At 34.6% G+C, this 18439-nt stretch overlaps 1 protein-coding gene across 9 annotated transcripts in view; it reads right to left on the reverse strand.

The window, feature by feature from the left end:
- Window positions 1-18439, reverse strand: part of JMJD1C (jumonji domain containing 1C) — a 346802-nt gene that overhangs the window by 19084 nt on the left and 309279 nt on the right. For all 9 annotated transcript variants that reach the window (XM_044755764.2, XM_014833340.3, XM_070488619.1 and 6 more), the window contains 9 exons: window positions 16360-16532; window positions 13857-16063; window positions 9273-9474; window positions 6358-6572; window positions 5317-5469; window positions 2351-2440; window positions 1499-1626; window positions 1091-1304; window positions 355-569 (listed from right to left, as the gene is read on the reverse strand). In XM_044755764.2, the coding sequence (XP_044611699.1) occupies window positions 355-569; window positions 1091-1304; window positions 1499-1626; window positions 2351-2440; window positions 5317-5469; window positions 6358-6572; window positions 9273-9474; window positions 13857-16063; window positions 16360-16532 (3597 nt within the window). The remainder of the gene's footprint in view (window positions 1-354; window positions 570-1090; window positions 1305-1498; window positions 1627-2350; window positions 2441-5316; window positions 5470-6357; window positions 6573-9272; window positions 9475-13856; window positions 16064-16359; window positions 16533-18439) is intronic.

Genomic DNA, 18439 nt, shown 5'->3' on the forward strand with positions numbered 1-18439 from the left:
ATTTTTTCCTGATGGATAATTAAACCAAAAATTAATTTCTGAATATTTTAAGAAACAAAACGTTCACTTCTATATGTTTTTTTCTCTCCCACTAGATATATGGTTTTCAAATTCTGATGAAGTGTCTTAGGGCATTCTGGCATCAAAATGCCTCTTGCCCAAAATTTTCACCTGGAAAGAGAACAAAATCTCCAGTTTTTAAGTTATGAGAGTTATAATGCAAATAAGAACATGACTAGTAATTTGGTATATTTGATTTCATCTGCATATATTTTTCATGCAGTTCACAACCAAGTCTCCAAATCATCTAAATTTAAGGCCCATATGAAAGCCAAAATCTAACATCTCACTTACTGGGGTTCCCATCGAATACACTGGTGCAAAGGCAATGCCAGCATCTGTGGAACCCACACGAAGCTTGCCAGCTGTTGTGGTCAGCAAATCCCGTAAGGTTGAGCCTTGTTCATTATTCTGGGACACAGGAGGTGACGTTCTGCTGTTCGGAGAATCAGGGTTGTCTTGTTCTCCCTCTTCTTTAATTTGCTTTTCAAGGGCAAGGTCTTTGTTTTCTGAAATAAATCATTTTACAAAATTCAAGTAAAATTAAGCATGCTGCTAAAGTACAGACAAAACTGGCACCCTACGTTTTATAGTGAGAGGTAAAAACTCTGGCACTAGTCATTTATTCACCTAAACACACAACAGAAGATGGGTTAGATCCTTCAAAACGGAGTCTAACAGTTCGAACGTGAAAAGGCCTTCCTCACTATCTTAGACATGTAGCTGACTTTGCACCTGTCACAAACGAAAAATGCTACAACTAAGACAGGGAGAAAGTACAAGTTACAATTCTAGTGCTCTGGTGGCTTTATGGATATGCTCACCCACAAATGATTCTCTAACTAATTCTGATGCAATCACAGGGAGGAAAGTAATTACTAAGACAAATGTATTACAGAACCGTAAGCCATAACGCAAGCAGAAGACCAAAGTAAATTGTTCTAAGCGAATAGTACATTAATGTATAATTGTACACTGTTGGTTATATTATAATCCTTTATTATCTACTTAGATAATTAATTATATTTACCTTTTTTTTCCTCTCTGGCTTTTTGCTCTGCAAGATCTGCTAACCAGTGCAGTGGTGATTGGGATTCTGGAGGAGTTAACTTGCTGTCTGTGCTTATATCACTCGCTGGGCTGCTGTTGCCATTACTCTCAGACTTCTGAGGGGTATTTTGCTGCTGAGACTCAGGCATGCACAGAGAAATTTTATTACTGTGATTAAGAACATTCTGTAAAACCTACAAGGGTAGAACAATTGAATTTTTAAAATACTCTCTCTTCAGGTATTCAGAGTTAAAAGTAGTAGTCATATTTATATGGTAACATAGAAAACATAATTTACAAAACTCAAGTTCTAAACTGGATTTCAAATATCAAAGCTGATTAATTTAACCATGCGTTTTATTTGAGTGATTAGAGATTTTTTACTCACTTGAGACACGCCATTCATTGTAGGAAAATTTCCAACTTGTATATTCTGTTTGTTAGTACAGTGACAATGGGATTTTATACCATATTTTTCTCTAAGAGTGTGCATCGCATCTAGAAGATCTGTCAAAACTACAAAATATAATAGTGGTTAATAAAAAGGTTACCACTGGTTGTTAAGATTATAAAATTTTTTGGTTTCTCTTTTCACTTCTCTTCTATTTTTTACTTCATCCCCTCCATCTACTTCATTCACCCAAATTCACGTTCTCTGTTCTTTTCTCTATTATTATTTTTTTTTTTTGAGGAAGATTAGCCCTGAGCTAACTACTGCCAGTCCTCTTCTTTTTGCTGAAGAAGACTGGCCCTGAGCTAACATCCACACCCATTTTCATCTACTTTATTCGTGGGACGCCTACCACAGTATGGCATGCCAAGCGGTGCCATGTCCACACCCGGGATCTGAACCCGCGAACCCTGGGCTGCCAAGAAGTGGAACGTGTGCACTTAACCACTGCGCCACCAGGCTGGCCCCAATTCTTTTCTCTATTATTAAAAATTCAGTATGCTCAAAAAAAGTAGAATAACCTTTCATTATAAATCTAATAAGCTTTTTCATTACTCTCTTTACGTTTTTCTCTTCTAAAATGGTTCCTCTGGCTTTTTTCGTCACTGGAGCTGGGCTTCTCTTGCTAGTTTTGATACACAGAGGATTCTAATAACTGAGCAAGAAAAAGTCAAGATTAGATAAACCTTACCTCTCCATTCTAGTATACTCCTACATACTTCTAAATAATCTGGAGCAACCAAGAGCTGTTACGCTACTAAGTAAATAATGTATATTATTTATACTTACCAGAACCAGGGATAATTTGAGTTGGCATTAAATGTTTGTGATCATGAGGCTGTCCCTTCACACACTTCATCCAAGCATATAGTTCTTTATCTGTAAGATTATAACATACATACTTTTATATCAGTTATGGTTTTACTATTATAAAATTGGTGACTTGTATATAAAGAGGTTAATAATTATATAAAATATCAATAGTAGGCCTCAAATGTTTGGTTCTTAAAAAAATAAGACAGTTGCACCGTTCTGAGAATTTTATTAAAATAGGATACAAAATTGATATAATGTTATTAGCCTTTTCTAAAATGACCATTTTTTAAATTATCATTAATGTATTAGTCACCTCTATCATCCCTCTCTGATTCTAGCTTCTCTGTAGCTAATCTCCTTTTATCTCTTAGCTATGCTCTGTGCCAACAGGACTTTTGCCCAATCTTAGTTCATCAGACTGATACAAGTTGGAGGCTACTGCTAACTTCCTTTCCTTTTCTGCTTCAGAAACATGTAGAAGAATTGTCACGAGACGTGAAAATTTAATTGCTATTATTGCCTTTAAACAAAGCATACTCCATACCTGGAGTTGCAAAACATATTAAGGCATAACATCAGGCATATCATATACAGGAAAAGTATTCAATACCTTGATTTAAAGGAGATCTTTCTCTATACATTTAATGACATAGACAGCTAATTATAATGTGGCTATAAGACCTTCAATAACGGTCACAAAGCTCATTAAATTTAGCATAAAAAAATCTAGAACTATTGAATCACAAAAAGTCTCAGACTAAATACAATTCAAATCCACTCTAAAACTGGTTTTCCTTAAAAGCTTTCTGACTTTCCCTTCCAATGCCTACACAGTAATTTGTAAACGTTTTCTAACTGCTTATATTTTAGACAATTACGTTAATTACCACCGTATAAAGCTACAAACCAGTGAAGGTGAATTTATTATAACATTTAACAGTGAAATAAGGAGAATACGGAGATATATAGAAAACACAGAATATAACTCAAGCATATAGGTAATACCCCCACCCCAAAAGATATGGTGACTGACAGACTATACTTTCAAAATTAATAGTACAGGCATAGCTTGTTTTATTGTGCTTTGCAGATATTGTGTTTTTTACAAGGCCCTCCACCAGCAAAAACATTATGAGTTACTGAAGGCTCAGAAGATGGTTAGCATTTTTTTGGCAACAAATTCTTTTTTAATTAAGGTATCTACACTGTTTTTAGACATAATGCTACTGCACACTAAATAGACTACAGTATAGTGTAAACACAACTTTTACATGCATTGGGAAACCAAAAAACTCGTGTAACTTGCTTTATTGCGGTGGTCTGGAACCAAACCCACAATATGTCCAAGATACACCTGGAGTATGAAAATCGACAGCAACACAACTATTTAGGTTTATTATAACATACCCCATCTTGTTCCAAAAAGGATTCATGTTTATATATATGCATACAATATAGCAACATATAATAATATGGAACCAGAAAAAAGGAATATAAAATGCATGTCACAAAGTTTTATAACAGTGCAGCTAATTCTATCAACTGAAAATATCTAAATATATTTTTATGGTTTTGAAGATATTTAATTGCCTAAAATGCATTCCTTATTATAGTTTCACATTTTACTCATATTTATATATCTTTTCCATATCACAGAAACACCTAGTTTTAGATGTTTGGACATGCTTCTCCACTCGCTCAGGTCTCTAAAGTGCTGAGTGTGTAAGAAAAAGGGTTGGTAAGGGTGAGACTTTAGTAATCCTATCAGTGGAAAAGATACTGATGGCTAAAACATGGTTCATCTATCTGATATATTACTCTGAAAAAGAGCTGCCTGAAATGAAAAATGACATTTCACTGTTTTTAGACATTGAAGTCTATCACTAAACATGATTTTATTTTTAATACTTACACAATTTGAATCCTCTCATTTCATTAAGACTTTACCCCAAACGACTCAATACTTTCAGGTTATCAGTATTAGAGTATTAGGTAGCAACTTCCAAAACTGCCTTGGATAAACTTTTTCTAAAACATTTTTAGCATGAGAAAAGGTAAATTTAGTTACTTCCTTTTCAAACTTAATATCTCCAGCTGTAATGGCATGCAGAACACTGTTTCTGTGCCATTTTATTTATCTAGAAATTGGAAATAATAGTTTCAAAGGCTTTCATATATAATAAAGACTTCTTCATTCTCTAAGAACTAGGAGATAAATGGTACTAATGGCAGAATACTTACTCTTGAACATTTTGATTTGAACTTTATGGACCAATTATTTAGAAAAATCAATTCACACAAGTATTCAATTGTGATTTACATGCATGACTGTGTAACAGGTTCTAGAAGAGACTTCAGGATCCTACATGTTGGAATCTGAGAGCATCAAAGCCTAACCTAAATTTGGGCTACATTAACAAACTATTTGCTTGCAATGATAGGATGTATCTCCTAATCAAGCTAAAAAGATATAGACGCAGTTTTATTCTAGAAAATCTGGCCATTAATAAAGGTGGTTACTCCTCCTTTTAAAAACAAACTTCACGGAGCTGGCCTGGTGGCACAGTGGTTAAGTTTGCACATTCCACTTTGCTGGTCCCGGGGTTCGCTGGTTCGGATCTGGGGTGTGGACCTCTGCACTGGCTGTCAAGCCATGCTGTGGCCGGCATCCCACATAGAAAGTAGAGGAAGATGGGCACGGATGTTAGCTAAGGACCAGTCTTTCTCAGCAAAAAGAGGAGGATTGGTGGCACACATGTTAGCTCAGGGCTAATCTTCCTCAGAAAACAAAAACAAAAAACAAAACTTCATGAAACTTCCTTAATGTCATATATTCATAATTAAGGAAGTTAGGGAAAAAAACAACATACATCTAATTTTACAGATGAGTGATCCTAAAGAAAATGAACACTACAAAAAATTTCAATTTATAAACCGACCTCTAGAACTCTTTCTTTCCTTTGCCTTGTAACAATCTAAGCAGACCACAAATCCACATTTTTGGCAGACCCAGTGAATGTTAAACAACGTTGCTTCACATGCATCACACATCTCCCGGACTCCTCTCACTGCTCTTTTCCAGGCAATTTTGGCTGAAATACAGAAAAACAAACATTTAAAGGCAAACCAAAAACTTTGAAGATATATTAACTAAAGATCAATAGCAGATTTCTTGAAGTACTTAGTAATTCTCTTCAGAAGACTTACATCTAATGGAGAGTTTCTCAATTTTGGCACTTTTGACATTTTGGACAGAATAATTCTCTGTTGTGAGGGACAACCATCTTGTGAATTGTAGGATGTTTTGGGGAATCTTGGGCCTCCACCTATTAAAAGCTAGTACTCTACCTACCCCCAGCTTTCAGTTACGCAATGAAAAAGGTTTTCAATCAGTGTCAAATGTCCCCTAGGGGACAAACCACTGATTTAAGGGAAGAGAAGGATCAGAAGCTAACATTTAGAGCACCTAGTATGTTAGATGCTTTACATAAGTAAGCATAATTAAGATAACTACTTTCTAAATGAATCTATGAGGCAGTTATCATTCTCCTATAATTAAGCAAGGAGTAAAGTTGAGATTCAAATATAAATCTACCTTCTAACTCTAAAGACTATGATGAACCATACCAGATTAAAAACTTAAATAAGTGAGATGGATTATGTCTTTATATGGCAAATGCTGAAATTTCCCAATTTTGCATTCAAAGTATCTTTATCATGCTAAATCACATCAGAATGGCAGAAATAGCAAAATGCTACCATGATTTCACAAATTGTTAATTCATTTAATTCTCACTCAATTGGAAAATGTTTGTTACCTTAAGATAAACAGGTGGCATTTGTACATAAAGCGCCATTATCAAAACTAAAAGCCACAAGACTAGGTAAGATTACGGACTTCCAGAAAATAAACATACTTCAGAGAAATTCTTAAAATGAAATCTGTACAGTTTCATGTTTTAAGTATTTAACTTTCTTACCATCCTTCTTCACCCAGGACAAAGCTGTTTTTTCAGATGTTACTAATTGACAGAACTTATCACCTATTATATCCAAGATGTATTTTGAAGTTTCTATGTCTAGTTCATCATCTTCATAATTTTCATGTGTCCATAAACTCATAGCTTCATCATCATATTGGTCAGGAGAAGAGAAACCATCTATTCTAACCACTCCATTTTTACTAAATGACAATCTGAAATATTAAAACATAAAAGCATTAGATACTAGGATAGAAGTCTGTTTTCTGTAAAATTGTAAATTTATAATTTATATTTTTACATTACATTATATATATAAATTATATTTACAATTAAAAAACAAGGAAACAGGATAGTCCTTTATACACACACACACTTTGATTATTAAATTTAACCAACTTAAATAACTTCCATAGTGTTACACAAATGACAATGATAAGCACACCAATTTTAGATTATTTCAAGAAATAAGATATTCCCTATCACTTATGCTTAACTCCAACCAAATGAGAACTATGACCAAGTGTTTGATGAGGACAAGGGTTAAAATGTTGGCCAAATGCTGCCTACAGCAGTGCTATTATTTCATACAAAATATAAATGAGGAACCTTTAAAGTTGAAAATGCCCTAAATCACCTTAAGACTCTTACCGGGAGGATTAAGAAAATGCCAAGTACACATACATTTTTCTTCATTAAGATGACACTTTAACGTGATTTAGAGGAACAAGGATGAAACTCTTAAGTTTATTAGGAACCCAATTAGTGTGCTTACTTCCTCTTAGCTGCTGATATGTAATTAATGTAACTACTCAATTCAGACAAGTTTAGGGTAAATGGAAGGCAAAATTGCCATTCCCTTAGTGCCCGGTGGTTATTCCTCAATTATCTTTGCACTTACTCTCTTTATTCTCAAACAGCGGATATCAAAAGTTCATTATAAGTCACTCTGTATTTTCCAAATGGACAACACCAATAACATTCCTTTTACTCCTTTTTCTCATACCTTTATTACCTTACCCTTTCCCTCTTTTTTCTAAACAAAATTTCTCCCTTTGTTATAACCCATCATCTTATTTCAGCTTTATGATATCTCTATCTGAACATTTCTTTCCTTCAAATTTTCCCAAGATTTTCTTATCTTTTCAAACTTACTTGGCTTCTAATTCCTTTTTCATCTTTTCTGCACTTCCATGTGTACTACATTCTGTAACTATTCTTTGAAGTTGTCTGTCTTTTGAGGATTGCTGGCTAGAAAGACCATGAAGTAACTAAGAAACAGAATTTGTTCTGTTCCTACCAATACAGGCATACCTCAGAGAGAGAGATTGTGGGTTGGGTTTCAGACCACCACAATAAAGTGATTATCGCAATAAAGTGAGTGGTGAATTTTTTGGTTTCCCAGTGTATATAAAAGTTACATTTATACTATACTGTAGTCTATTAACTGTGCAATAGCATTATGTCTAAAAAAACCAATGTGCATTCCTTCATTAAAAAATAACTTATTGCTAAAAAGTGCTAACCATCATCTGAGCCTTCAGTGACTCATAATCTTTTTTGCTGGTGGAGGGTCTTATAAAAAACATAGTATTTGTGAAGCACGATAGAGCAAAGTGCAATAAAACGAGATATGCCTATACATATTTCTGAGTTCTCTACTCAGCCTCCAGAACAGTATATTTGCCAGAGTAAAGTGTCTCCTAACTTCTTAGGAAGATCATGATAATGATTAATAAAATAACAGCAAAAAATAAAAACATTAATAGAGCATTTCATATGTGCTTGGTACTACACTAAGAACTTTGTGTACTTTATCTCATTTAATCTTGACAAAACCTCTCTGAGGTAGGTACCACTATCACTCACATTATAAGACAGGCTTAGCTGTATACAGTCCTACTACAGTTAACAGTCATACAGGAATGAAGGGTCAGAGCTGGGACTAAAATCCAGGAATGACTGATTCTAGAATCTGAGACATTAACCTAGTCTCTACTGGTTAGGTTACCCAGCTATTCTTTAGTTGAACTCTTACAAGTCTATCTGTAAGTTTTTAGTACTAAAGTATTATTCAGTAAAATTAATGTTATAGCAGTATATAGGTTCATAACAGCTATAAGTTGTTTTTATGTTTACTACAAAACCTGTGAAATGTGACATGGTACTAACAAATCCTTATGATCTTATAACTCATATTTTTATAGCTACATATGTTTAATAAAAGTATGGGTATCCCAATACAATGAACTGAATTTGGTTTCATGCCTAGATTGTTTAGTTAGATTTATAGACTATTTGTAATTGCTAGTTAATGCAGATATAAATGTAACATTGTTTGGCCACAGTTTATAAATTAAAAAAAAAAATCCTTAAATCAAACTGCTGTTTCCTATCATTTTCTAGAAAAAAATATTAACATTTTCTCATTAAAGAAGATTAAATATCTCAGAAGAGAAAGGCCATATGAACACAAGTAGCAATGTGAATATGAGTTCAGTCCAATAGCTAGCTATAGTTAAACTTAGCACAAAAAAAGTTTAATATTCTTTTTTTTTGTTAAAGATTTTATTTTTTTCCTTTTTTCTCCCCAAAGCCCCCCAGTACATAGTTGTATATTCTTCACTGTGGGTCCTTCTAGTTGTGGCATGTGGGATGCTGCCTCAGCGTGGTTTGATGAGCAGTGCCATGTCCGCGCCCAGGATTCGAACCAATGAAACACTGGGCCGCCTGCAGTGGAGCACGCAAACTTAACCACTTGGCCACGGGGCCAGCCCCTAATATTCTTTTATACTGTTTCAGAAACAAAGAGGCTCAAAGACTCATTCCCACCTCCAAGAGATACCCTCGGAATGACAGTATAATTCCCAATATCCAATAAACATACTTTTCTCCAATTACGTATTTTCACTTACCGTCTAAAGTAGTAAAATCTACAAAATACTGGTGAGTGACTTGGTTCTTCTCCTTTTTTACTCCGGATAAGTCTACATTCCCGGCACTTTTGCAAATTAGGCCCTATCTCACAGCAGGAGTCATCCTGTAAAAAGGATTCCCCAGTTTGCTTCAGCTTCTTGACTTTACGCCAATCTTTTAATACCGAACGAGGGATGCCAGCTGTAAAACCAGTAGGAAAGTATTAGCAAGATTATACCGTTTTAGAAAGGTAAACTCCTTGAGATAAAAATTCAATTATAAAATTTTGACAATATATTAAGATTGCAGAAAAGCAGCAAAGAGATTATAGTTCTAGATACTCATTAATAACTAAAAAGTCCACAGCAGCATTTCTATTTACTTACTATTCTACTAACCAAATGAACTCATGTCAGTATGCTGGAAATGAAGAGCTAATAAATCTTCCAGCTGACTGAAATCTTTGCATATTAAGTATTCACATGTGTATAATAGCAAACACAAAAATCATTTATTTTCTATGTAAATCTATAGCAAAAAATATAGCCTCTCTACACAGAAATTTGATATACGTAGGAGGAAGCTCTTTCAAGAGCCACAGGAAGAACCTAAAGACCAAAAGTTTTAGAAACTATAAGCTAGTTTCAACATATTTATATTGTTTTGAAATACTTAATCTGATTCTCCAAGGTATGTGTGGCTCATTAAGACAAGTGGTGATTTATAATACCAATATTTGGGAGACAAGGGGCTAAGATATTTTTTCTATCTCTCCCTTATTATAATGCCCTACATTTGATATCAATATAGTGATAGAAGCAGTATCTTTTAGAAAAATAGAAAGGCTTGAAGGAATTAAAAGAAAAAAGCACTATTTACTTGGCTGTCTTTTCTGATGGTAGGAAGAAAAAAGGGTATCCGAAAAGTCTAAAAGAAAAAAAACTCAAAGCACTATATAGCCTAAAATTTGCAGGAAAAAATTAGTTTACTATACTCTTCATCACTGCTTCACCATGTTTATTAACTTAAACTTAACTGTTATAATAACATTGGCTTAAGTAATCAATCATCTATGGAGCAGGAAGAACTCAAAATATTATACATAAATTAAATTTTGCCTATTAAATTTAAAAAAATATACTCATGTAAAAGCAACCTATGTTGGGACAGACAAATATTTGTTGATTCTTATAAGTGTACTTATAATGCCCATATTAATATATCTATACGTCAGACATGAGATTTATATAGTTTGCTATTTGTCGTGTTGAAAGAATAAATTGTATTTCCTACTCTTGTGTTTTCTAATCCTGTCCATTTTGGGGATCAGAGGCAGTACAACTATTCTCCTGAGTCTATATGCTTCTTGCAGAAACATGTAGTAAAACTCTTGTCCTGAGCTCCCACTCTCACTTACCTGTTGACAGTGTACACAGTACAATTACAGCAAGATCACACATCTTAACATAGGAAGTATCGTGTTTAAACTCCATGGTGGCTCATTTAAAATTGGCTTTGTTATTAAGCACTTTTAGGATTGCTGTCTGGTTCTTTACAATTACATGTTCTCCCCTGTTCTGTCTTTAACTTGGGGCAAGGAGCCATTTGGCTTAATCCACTAGAGAAATACATTTGTGCAAACATACCACTTAAGGAGTAAAAACATTTCCAGAAGGCTTGTGTAAAAGGTTTGTTATTTCCTCCACTGTTATTAGACAGTTTTCTCCTATGGACTGTATAAAAATTTAGAGCTTTCAGAAGTCAAAATAAACAACAGAAATTATACACTGCTGATAAATTTTTATTTGGCATTTGTTACAGTAGAATAAACCAAATGCAATCTATTTCTAGATTGACTAGAAAACAACTATTAACCAATATGCTTTTATATTCCAAATAATGGAACAGTTCAGAGTATGGATAACCATACCATTGTGAACAATTAAAACAGTATTATAATAAAGAACCGGACATTTCAAAGCAAATCTCAATTCTGTGACACAAAACAGACACTTAGAGCCCCCTTTTTTTTAAAAAATGAATGAATGAATTACAAAGACAGGAAGGCCCAGGTCATATGGACAGTTTTTGATACTATAATTTTTGCTTCTAGAGTTGGCCACACATGACTGTAGCTAACTCCCGTTATGAATTTTACTATAAATAGTATTTGGACAATAAATAAAACTTCATCTTTCAACTCTATATATCTAATCCATTGGCAACATCTAAAATCTAAAAGTTTGAGATTAAGGCACTTAGTCAACAGAAAATATCTAACTCAATGCTATTTCTACTTCCTTTATACCATAAGAACCTTTTCAACCTTAGTTCTCAATTAGCAAATCCTCAAACAGATGTTCCAGCAACAGAAAACTAGCGAGGAAGAAAACAGACAAATACACGCTAACTTTTAACCTCTGACATGCCATCACCTTAAAACAGATTTTTTGAGATATAGAAATTAATTCTGATTATAGTTAAACCACTGGTTTTGTGTATCATAGGACTTATAGATACATTTAAATCTGATGGACAATTTCAGTTTATAAAACAAAATTATGTTAAAAATTACTCACAGAAAAGGAGCCAACTTTTAATTATCAGTAACAAAAGGCAGTAGACATGAAGACATTCCAAAACAACAGATAAGGCAAAATCTATTATACCTGGCTTTAGAATGTATTAAGAAACATATGGTTATATATGTATCTGTGTGTAATATATAATTATACATGTATAATAGTGTATGTAATCAAATTACATTCTCTAAGTGCAGACTTAACTCACTCTTTTTGATTGACTACGACTGATGACAACTCCAATTTACATTAGAAAGATAAAGGTCATATTTAATCCATGAGGTAGATAATCCTCTCAGGTGTAGCAGTTAGACTTACAAATTCCCAATTTAGAGAACTTTTCTAGACAGCCTAGAACAAAAGCAAGTCAACTCTGCCCATAATTAATAGATAGCATTTAATAGTCACAATATTATTTTGGACTTGGGAATAAATAGGACTTAAAATAGTCTCTCTGAAACTATTCAGTTACTAAGTAGGGGAGATTTGACTAAGTATCACAACTTGAGGGGGAAAAAGTGCTGATTCCAGTCTTTGTCTTAGAACTCTTGCTTGGGAACATATACATTCAGCCTCAAAATGAAAACAGAATATGGACCTCATTATGAGTTAATTATATAAATGTAACTTGGCAAGAGTTTTCTAAGTGTTAAAAGCTGGAAGGTTCCCATCTCTGTTTTCTGTAAGTTTAACTGAGGTATTTGAATATCCAACACCAAAGGAATTGTTACCTGAAATGGAAGAGAAACAACTATTGACCACACTAAGCCTCTTAAGAATTCCCTGGGAAAGTAAGTAGATACATGAGAAAGAAAAAGCAACACTGTATATGATCCAATATTCAAGTAAATGGCACATATCCTGTATCCTTTGTTGTGAATCTCCCTTTTTTTCTTCTGACTATATTTGCATTTCAGTCTGTCAGCCTCTCTGTCTAGTTGAGCTTGTTTTCCTTTGTTCTTTCACTTTCTGACTGTCCTTTTCTATGATTCCATCCTCCTCTTTTTCTCTCCTTCACTTTGCCTTTGGTTTTCACACAGGCATGTGGGAAAACCTCATTCAGTGAAAAGGCTCAAATAAGAGCCTTCAAGCATCCAAATGCTTATGAAAGAACTTCTTGAATGTCCACATTGTCACAGATATTTCATATATTGTATGTGGATGAATACACGGATATAGTGAAACTATTAAGTGCTTTCTGCATTGTGCAACACACCTAAAAAGAAATAAGCAAACTGAGAAAAACTACTTCTAGAGTAAAAACATACAGAAACACTTTATAGTGAATATTACTGGCAAGCATCACTTATTTTGCCTGTAGCCATAAGTGAAATACAAATATTATCAATTTTAAAACTTTTACTTATTATAGAAGTTCTGCTGGAATATAGAAAGGAACACACAAAACCACAACCCCCCCCCCTTATTTAACTTTTACCCATTGTTAAGGATTGCCTGAATGAGTAGCATTATTAGTTAAATAGAAAGTAATTTCAATAAGCTTTCAATTTTATCACTAGATGAGAGAAGGGGGAGGTGTAGACCACATTCGCGTTGCTTTGAAGTAATTCTCTTCTAAAATGTGACTTAAAAGAAGTGTATGTGAATAGGATTTCTTTTCCAACCATATTTTGTTAAAGGTAAACACCTAATATTAGAAATTCACTTTTGGTGTGATAGCTATAACTGCATTTTGACAGTTGTTAGAAATGGTCAAAATTCTGAGTAACTACTAAATTACACACTGGAGTTTTGCCAATATTAGTGCTAGGTAAAACATATCTCTACAAGTCTCTTAAAAATAGATATGTCTTCTTTCTCTCATTTCTTCTAATAGAGTACTTATGAAATATAGAAATGAGGTCAATGCACATACATTATGCTAGGGCATACAAATAAAGTCAAAAGATGCCTTTATGCTCACTACTCTTTAAAGAATTGCACCATTATTGCAAGAACAGACAGCCCACTTTACCTGAGATAAAAAAGCAATTTACTTACCACTATTACTATTGCTCTGCAACTTCAATTTACTTTTTTCTTTGGCACTCCTGCTGAGAACCCCATTGGGTTTTAAATCTTCTTCTATTTCAGCTTTTCTCTTCTGCAAATCATTTTGCTTCTTTTTGTAAGTTGGCTTAGGTTGCCTTTTAGTCCTTTGCTCTGACTTGCTTTCACTTTCATCCGAGTCTCCACTTTCAGAGCCAGATTCATAAGTTCTTTTGGCTTTTCTCCGATTGATTTTATCATCTTTTATGTATTTATCAACTATGATCTTACTATCTACACTGTTTTGTATATCATTAGATGTAGAGGCTATTAAATTGACAGAACATGGCTTAATAATTTCTGATACAGAATTCCCTGAATTTTCCGTTTTATTAGTATTTTTATCTTCCTCTGAATGTCTAGTAAGCCAGGCCTTTTTCAGTTTAGTATGGTAGTTTGGTTGACTTGTCTGGGACACTTGCCCATTTCCTACAGAGTTAGCTTTGTTTATTGTACTACAGACTACAGTGCTATCCAAGAGAAGGGAGGCTGAAGATGTCTGATTTTTCAAAGCATTAGGCTCAGTCTCACTGACATTACTACTTTTATACTGAGCTGCAGCCAATGCTGCCTTGTGCTTTTTTAAATGGATAAAATCAGTTGTGCCTGAGAACCCAGAGCTGGGCTGAACAGCACTTCCTGTCTTACTACTGGATGGTGTAACTGGAGCTGTGGTGCTGACCTTGCATTCTTGTGTTTGAGACACTGAATGACTGACACTTTTTGAAGAGGTACATTCTAAAGATTTAGAGGCCAAAACAGTATTTGATAAAGAGTAAATTATTTCTGAACCACCCCAGCTGGAAACACTGGTGGTAGTGGCAGCAGATGTGCATACATCCGTTTCAGTATTACACATTATATTTACAGCAGACATGACTGAACTGGGAATACTGCCCTGTGAGACAGCCTGAAAGTTTTTTTCAGATTTTATATGAGCACTGTCTGAATTCACACTTGGCAGAATGATTCTTCCAGCCTCTCCAGCTTCTGCTGGTTTCAGGCAATCTGTTTGATTTGCCCCAGTTGAAGATCGTTCACTAACTCGATCTTTGGAAGCTAACTGCATTGCTGGCATGCCATCAACTTTTGTACTAGAAGGTGGACGTACAATGACAGATGCCATAGCAGCCTGTGACTTTCCGCTGCTTTTCTCCACATGCCATTCAGCTTTCTCTTTGCTGAGGTTATTATTAGATTTCCACATTTCTGTCAAACTCTTTTCAGAACTCTTAAAATTTCCCTGAGAGTCTTTTGGCTCAGGAATTAGAGTTGGAGGCTTTTGTGATTCTTGAACTTTCCCACCAGCATTTACAGGCATCACTGGAGTTAAAGTTGGAGGGGAAAGGCTACTATAGCTGCTTTCCTTTCTTTCCAGGCTGTGATGGATTGGTGGGTGAAATACTGGTGCTCTATGTAAAGCAGGCATGCTCCGGAGTGTATTTGTAGAAGAAACTGACAAATGGGTAGGACTTCTATTACAATCATTTCTGAAGGTTGTTACTGAGTGAGAAGCAATTTGATGGGAAAGATGTTCTGGTATCTTGCCTACTAAACCTTCACTTTCTGGTTGGTGTTTAATTAAAGGTGGAGGCTTTGAAAGAGACGATATAAATGAAGTCAGAGTTTGAGGATTAGCTGCTGCAGCAAGGGTATTACTCTGCTTTTCAGTGTAAATATTTGAAACCTCTTTGGATGGGTAGGACCTTGGTGGTTCATTGACCACACTATTAGACAGTGTTGTGAAATAGTTACTTTGGGGTAAACTCTGAGGCACTGAGTGCTTCATTTTATAAAGATCTGATACTGAGCATTCCACATCTTTGTCTTGTTTGATGACATGGCTTTTAGGGCTAGAAGATGATGCTGCTACTCTGGAATAATTCTCTCTCTCACCCTCAAGGCCCTTGATTTTAGTTGTAAAGGGAGCAACATCAATACTTTCTTGAAGAATTCGACGGTGTTCCTCCTTATATTTGTTTACTCTCTCTCCAGTCTCCTGGGATGGTCGCTGCAATTGATTCAATACAGGATCCACAAAATGCCTATGCAAATGACTATCTTTTCCAGTCTGTGACCTATTTAGATCCAGGTCGTTTTTCACTGATGTGGACGCAACAGAACGTAACGGTTCAATAAAGGCTTTCCTCTCCAATTCTCTAGAAAAGAAAATACACAAAGGTTTCTGTAAACACTTTTTCTTGTATGATACAAACATAGTTTCTATGCAACATCATCTTATTATAAAAGTAAAACATGACTTTCCTTTCAGGTACTCTAACATTATCGAGTAAATTAGGAAGTATATCAAACAGAAAGAATAGTACTTATTTGAAGCCATTTTAAGAGATTTTTAAAAACATTTATTAACTTAAAATTACCTGTTTAAGAAAGTGAATTAAGAAAAACTATAAAAGACAAGGTATTTGTAAGTTTTAAGCATTGGTCAACTCACTCTTTATGATGATCTACTAAAGTTTTTGTCAATGGTGGACTGGAATGCGCTGTAATTTTAAGAGGCCGATGAGGCTCTGCACTGGAGGGTCTGACAGGAATGTGACTAAGTAATCCAATACCATCTGCTGAGGTCACAGGGGTTGGTTGATGTAACCAAGGACTGGGAGAATTCTATTTAAAAAAAAAAAAATCAAACTTCAGTTACTAGAAGAAGCTGAACATAGTATCATAGCAGGGCTTTAACAGCAGTATATTTATGCAGCATGCGACATTTTCTAAATCCATTTTATGAGAAATATTCAGACAAATAAGTAACCGACATTATTATATGGATTTTTTCATATGATATGGAAAATTAATTCACATTAGAATAGTAATTTCCAGAAATTTATCTATTTTACTGATGCAGATCTTTAAGTTTTTGCCTTTAACTAATAAATGATGTAAAGAGAACCAAGCTTATAATTTCCTAAGATTCAAACACCAAAAGAATATATGTTGCTAACAGAAAAAACAGAATGTTATACCTAAAATACACTTCACCAGAATTAGAAATTAAAATCAAGTTCATTTGCCAATTTTTGTCTTCAAAAACAATGAATTTTTCCAGTGTAACAATTTACTTAGAATTGACAGAAAATTACATTTTCAAGGCCCAATTGTCCTCCATTTCACTGTAAGCTATAAACACTGTTAGATCATTAAACTTGGAGGTATAACAAAACTAATTTTTTATATATCAATATTCTGCCTTTCTCATACTGAATATTTGGTGACATTGATCTTTATGTTGAGACTTACAACTATCTAATTACGTGCTTAAGGATAGTTTCTATACTATGACTCACTGACATTCCTCCAAAATATGTCTTGTTGAGTTATGCTTTGTTGAGTCAGATATTGGGAAAATAGAATTCTTTGGTTTTAACAAAAGGAATAAATTTTACATCTCAAAATGATAACGCAAAAGCATTACAGTATCACACCAAAGATATGCTGCTGTAAATTACTTAGATTAAAAATATACATTATAAACAGTAAACCTCAAATAGGGAAAAAATACACATATACAGGCACATAAGGATCATTCAAATATATGTTTAAAAGGCCTCAGTTCTACAAGATCCAGAAATCTCAAGTTGCAATCAATTATGGTGGTGATAAAAGTTTTTGACTATAAATTATCACTAAAAATTATTTCCTGGGGCTGGCACTGTGGCCGAGTGGTTGGGTTCATGTGCTCTGCTTCGGTGGCCCAGGGTTTCGCTGGTTTGGATCCCGGGAGGAGACCTAGCACTGCTCGTCAAGCCATGCTGAGGTGGTGTCCCACATGCCACAACTAGAAGGACCCACAACTAAAAATATACAACTATGTACTGGGGGAACTTTGGGGAGAAGAAGGAAAATTAAAATCTTTAAAAACAGACAACAAAATTATTTCCTGTTTCTTCACTTTAATTCACAATACCGGGGTTAAGAGATCTTCCTATTTGCTCAAAATGTTACTAAAATTTACTCCTTTATAATTTTATATAACAAAGCAAAATTGATATGCTTGTTTTGAGTTTAACAAGTTTATGACCAGTTACTAAAACATTTTATGCCCTTATAAACATGGAGGCTAGATGACACATACTGAGAGAGGCTCCTACCCAAGCCATTTCTAGCAATTACTTTTAGATCTGTTTTCCAGGGTTTGGAAGTTATGGAAGAAAATTCAAAACTATTTGCCAGCTCTTGGCTCCCATATGTTCTCCTAGCCTGCCTCTGTCCATTATCAACTGCAGCCACATTCACTACACATGAAAGTGACAGGTCAGAGTAAAAATGTGGCTGAGCTGGGCAGTTGGGTCATCAGGCCTGCTTTCAATTCTGGCAAAGAGGATATTGCAGTGAGTAGTGACTCTTTTGACTTCAACTCTGTAATGTACACATTCTAGTAAGATTCCACTTACTGTAAGTTCAATGGCACCATCAAGAATGGGAATGAGAAGCTTATGATTAATGCAAGCACAATTCTTCTAGAACTGAGATCCTGCCAACATCAAATGTGGGGACGCTGGAGAAGAATAAATTGT

This window comes from Equus asinus, chromosome 2, assembly GCF_041296235.1.
Source record: "Equus asinus isolate D_3611 breed Donkey chromosome 2, EquAss-T2T_v2, whole genome shotgun sequence".
Lineage (NCBI taxonomy): Eukaryota > Metazoa > Chordata > Mammalia > Perissodactyla > Equidae > Equus > Equus asinus.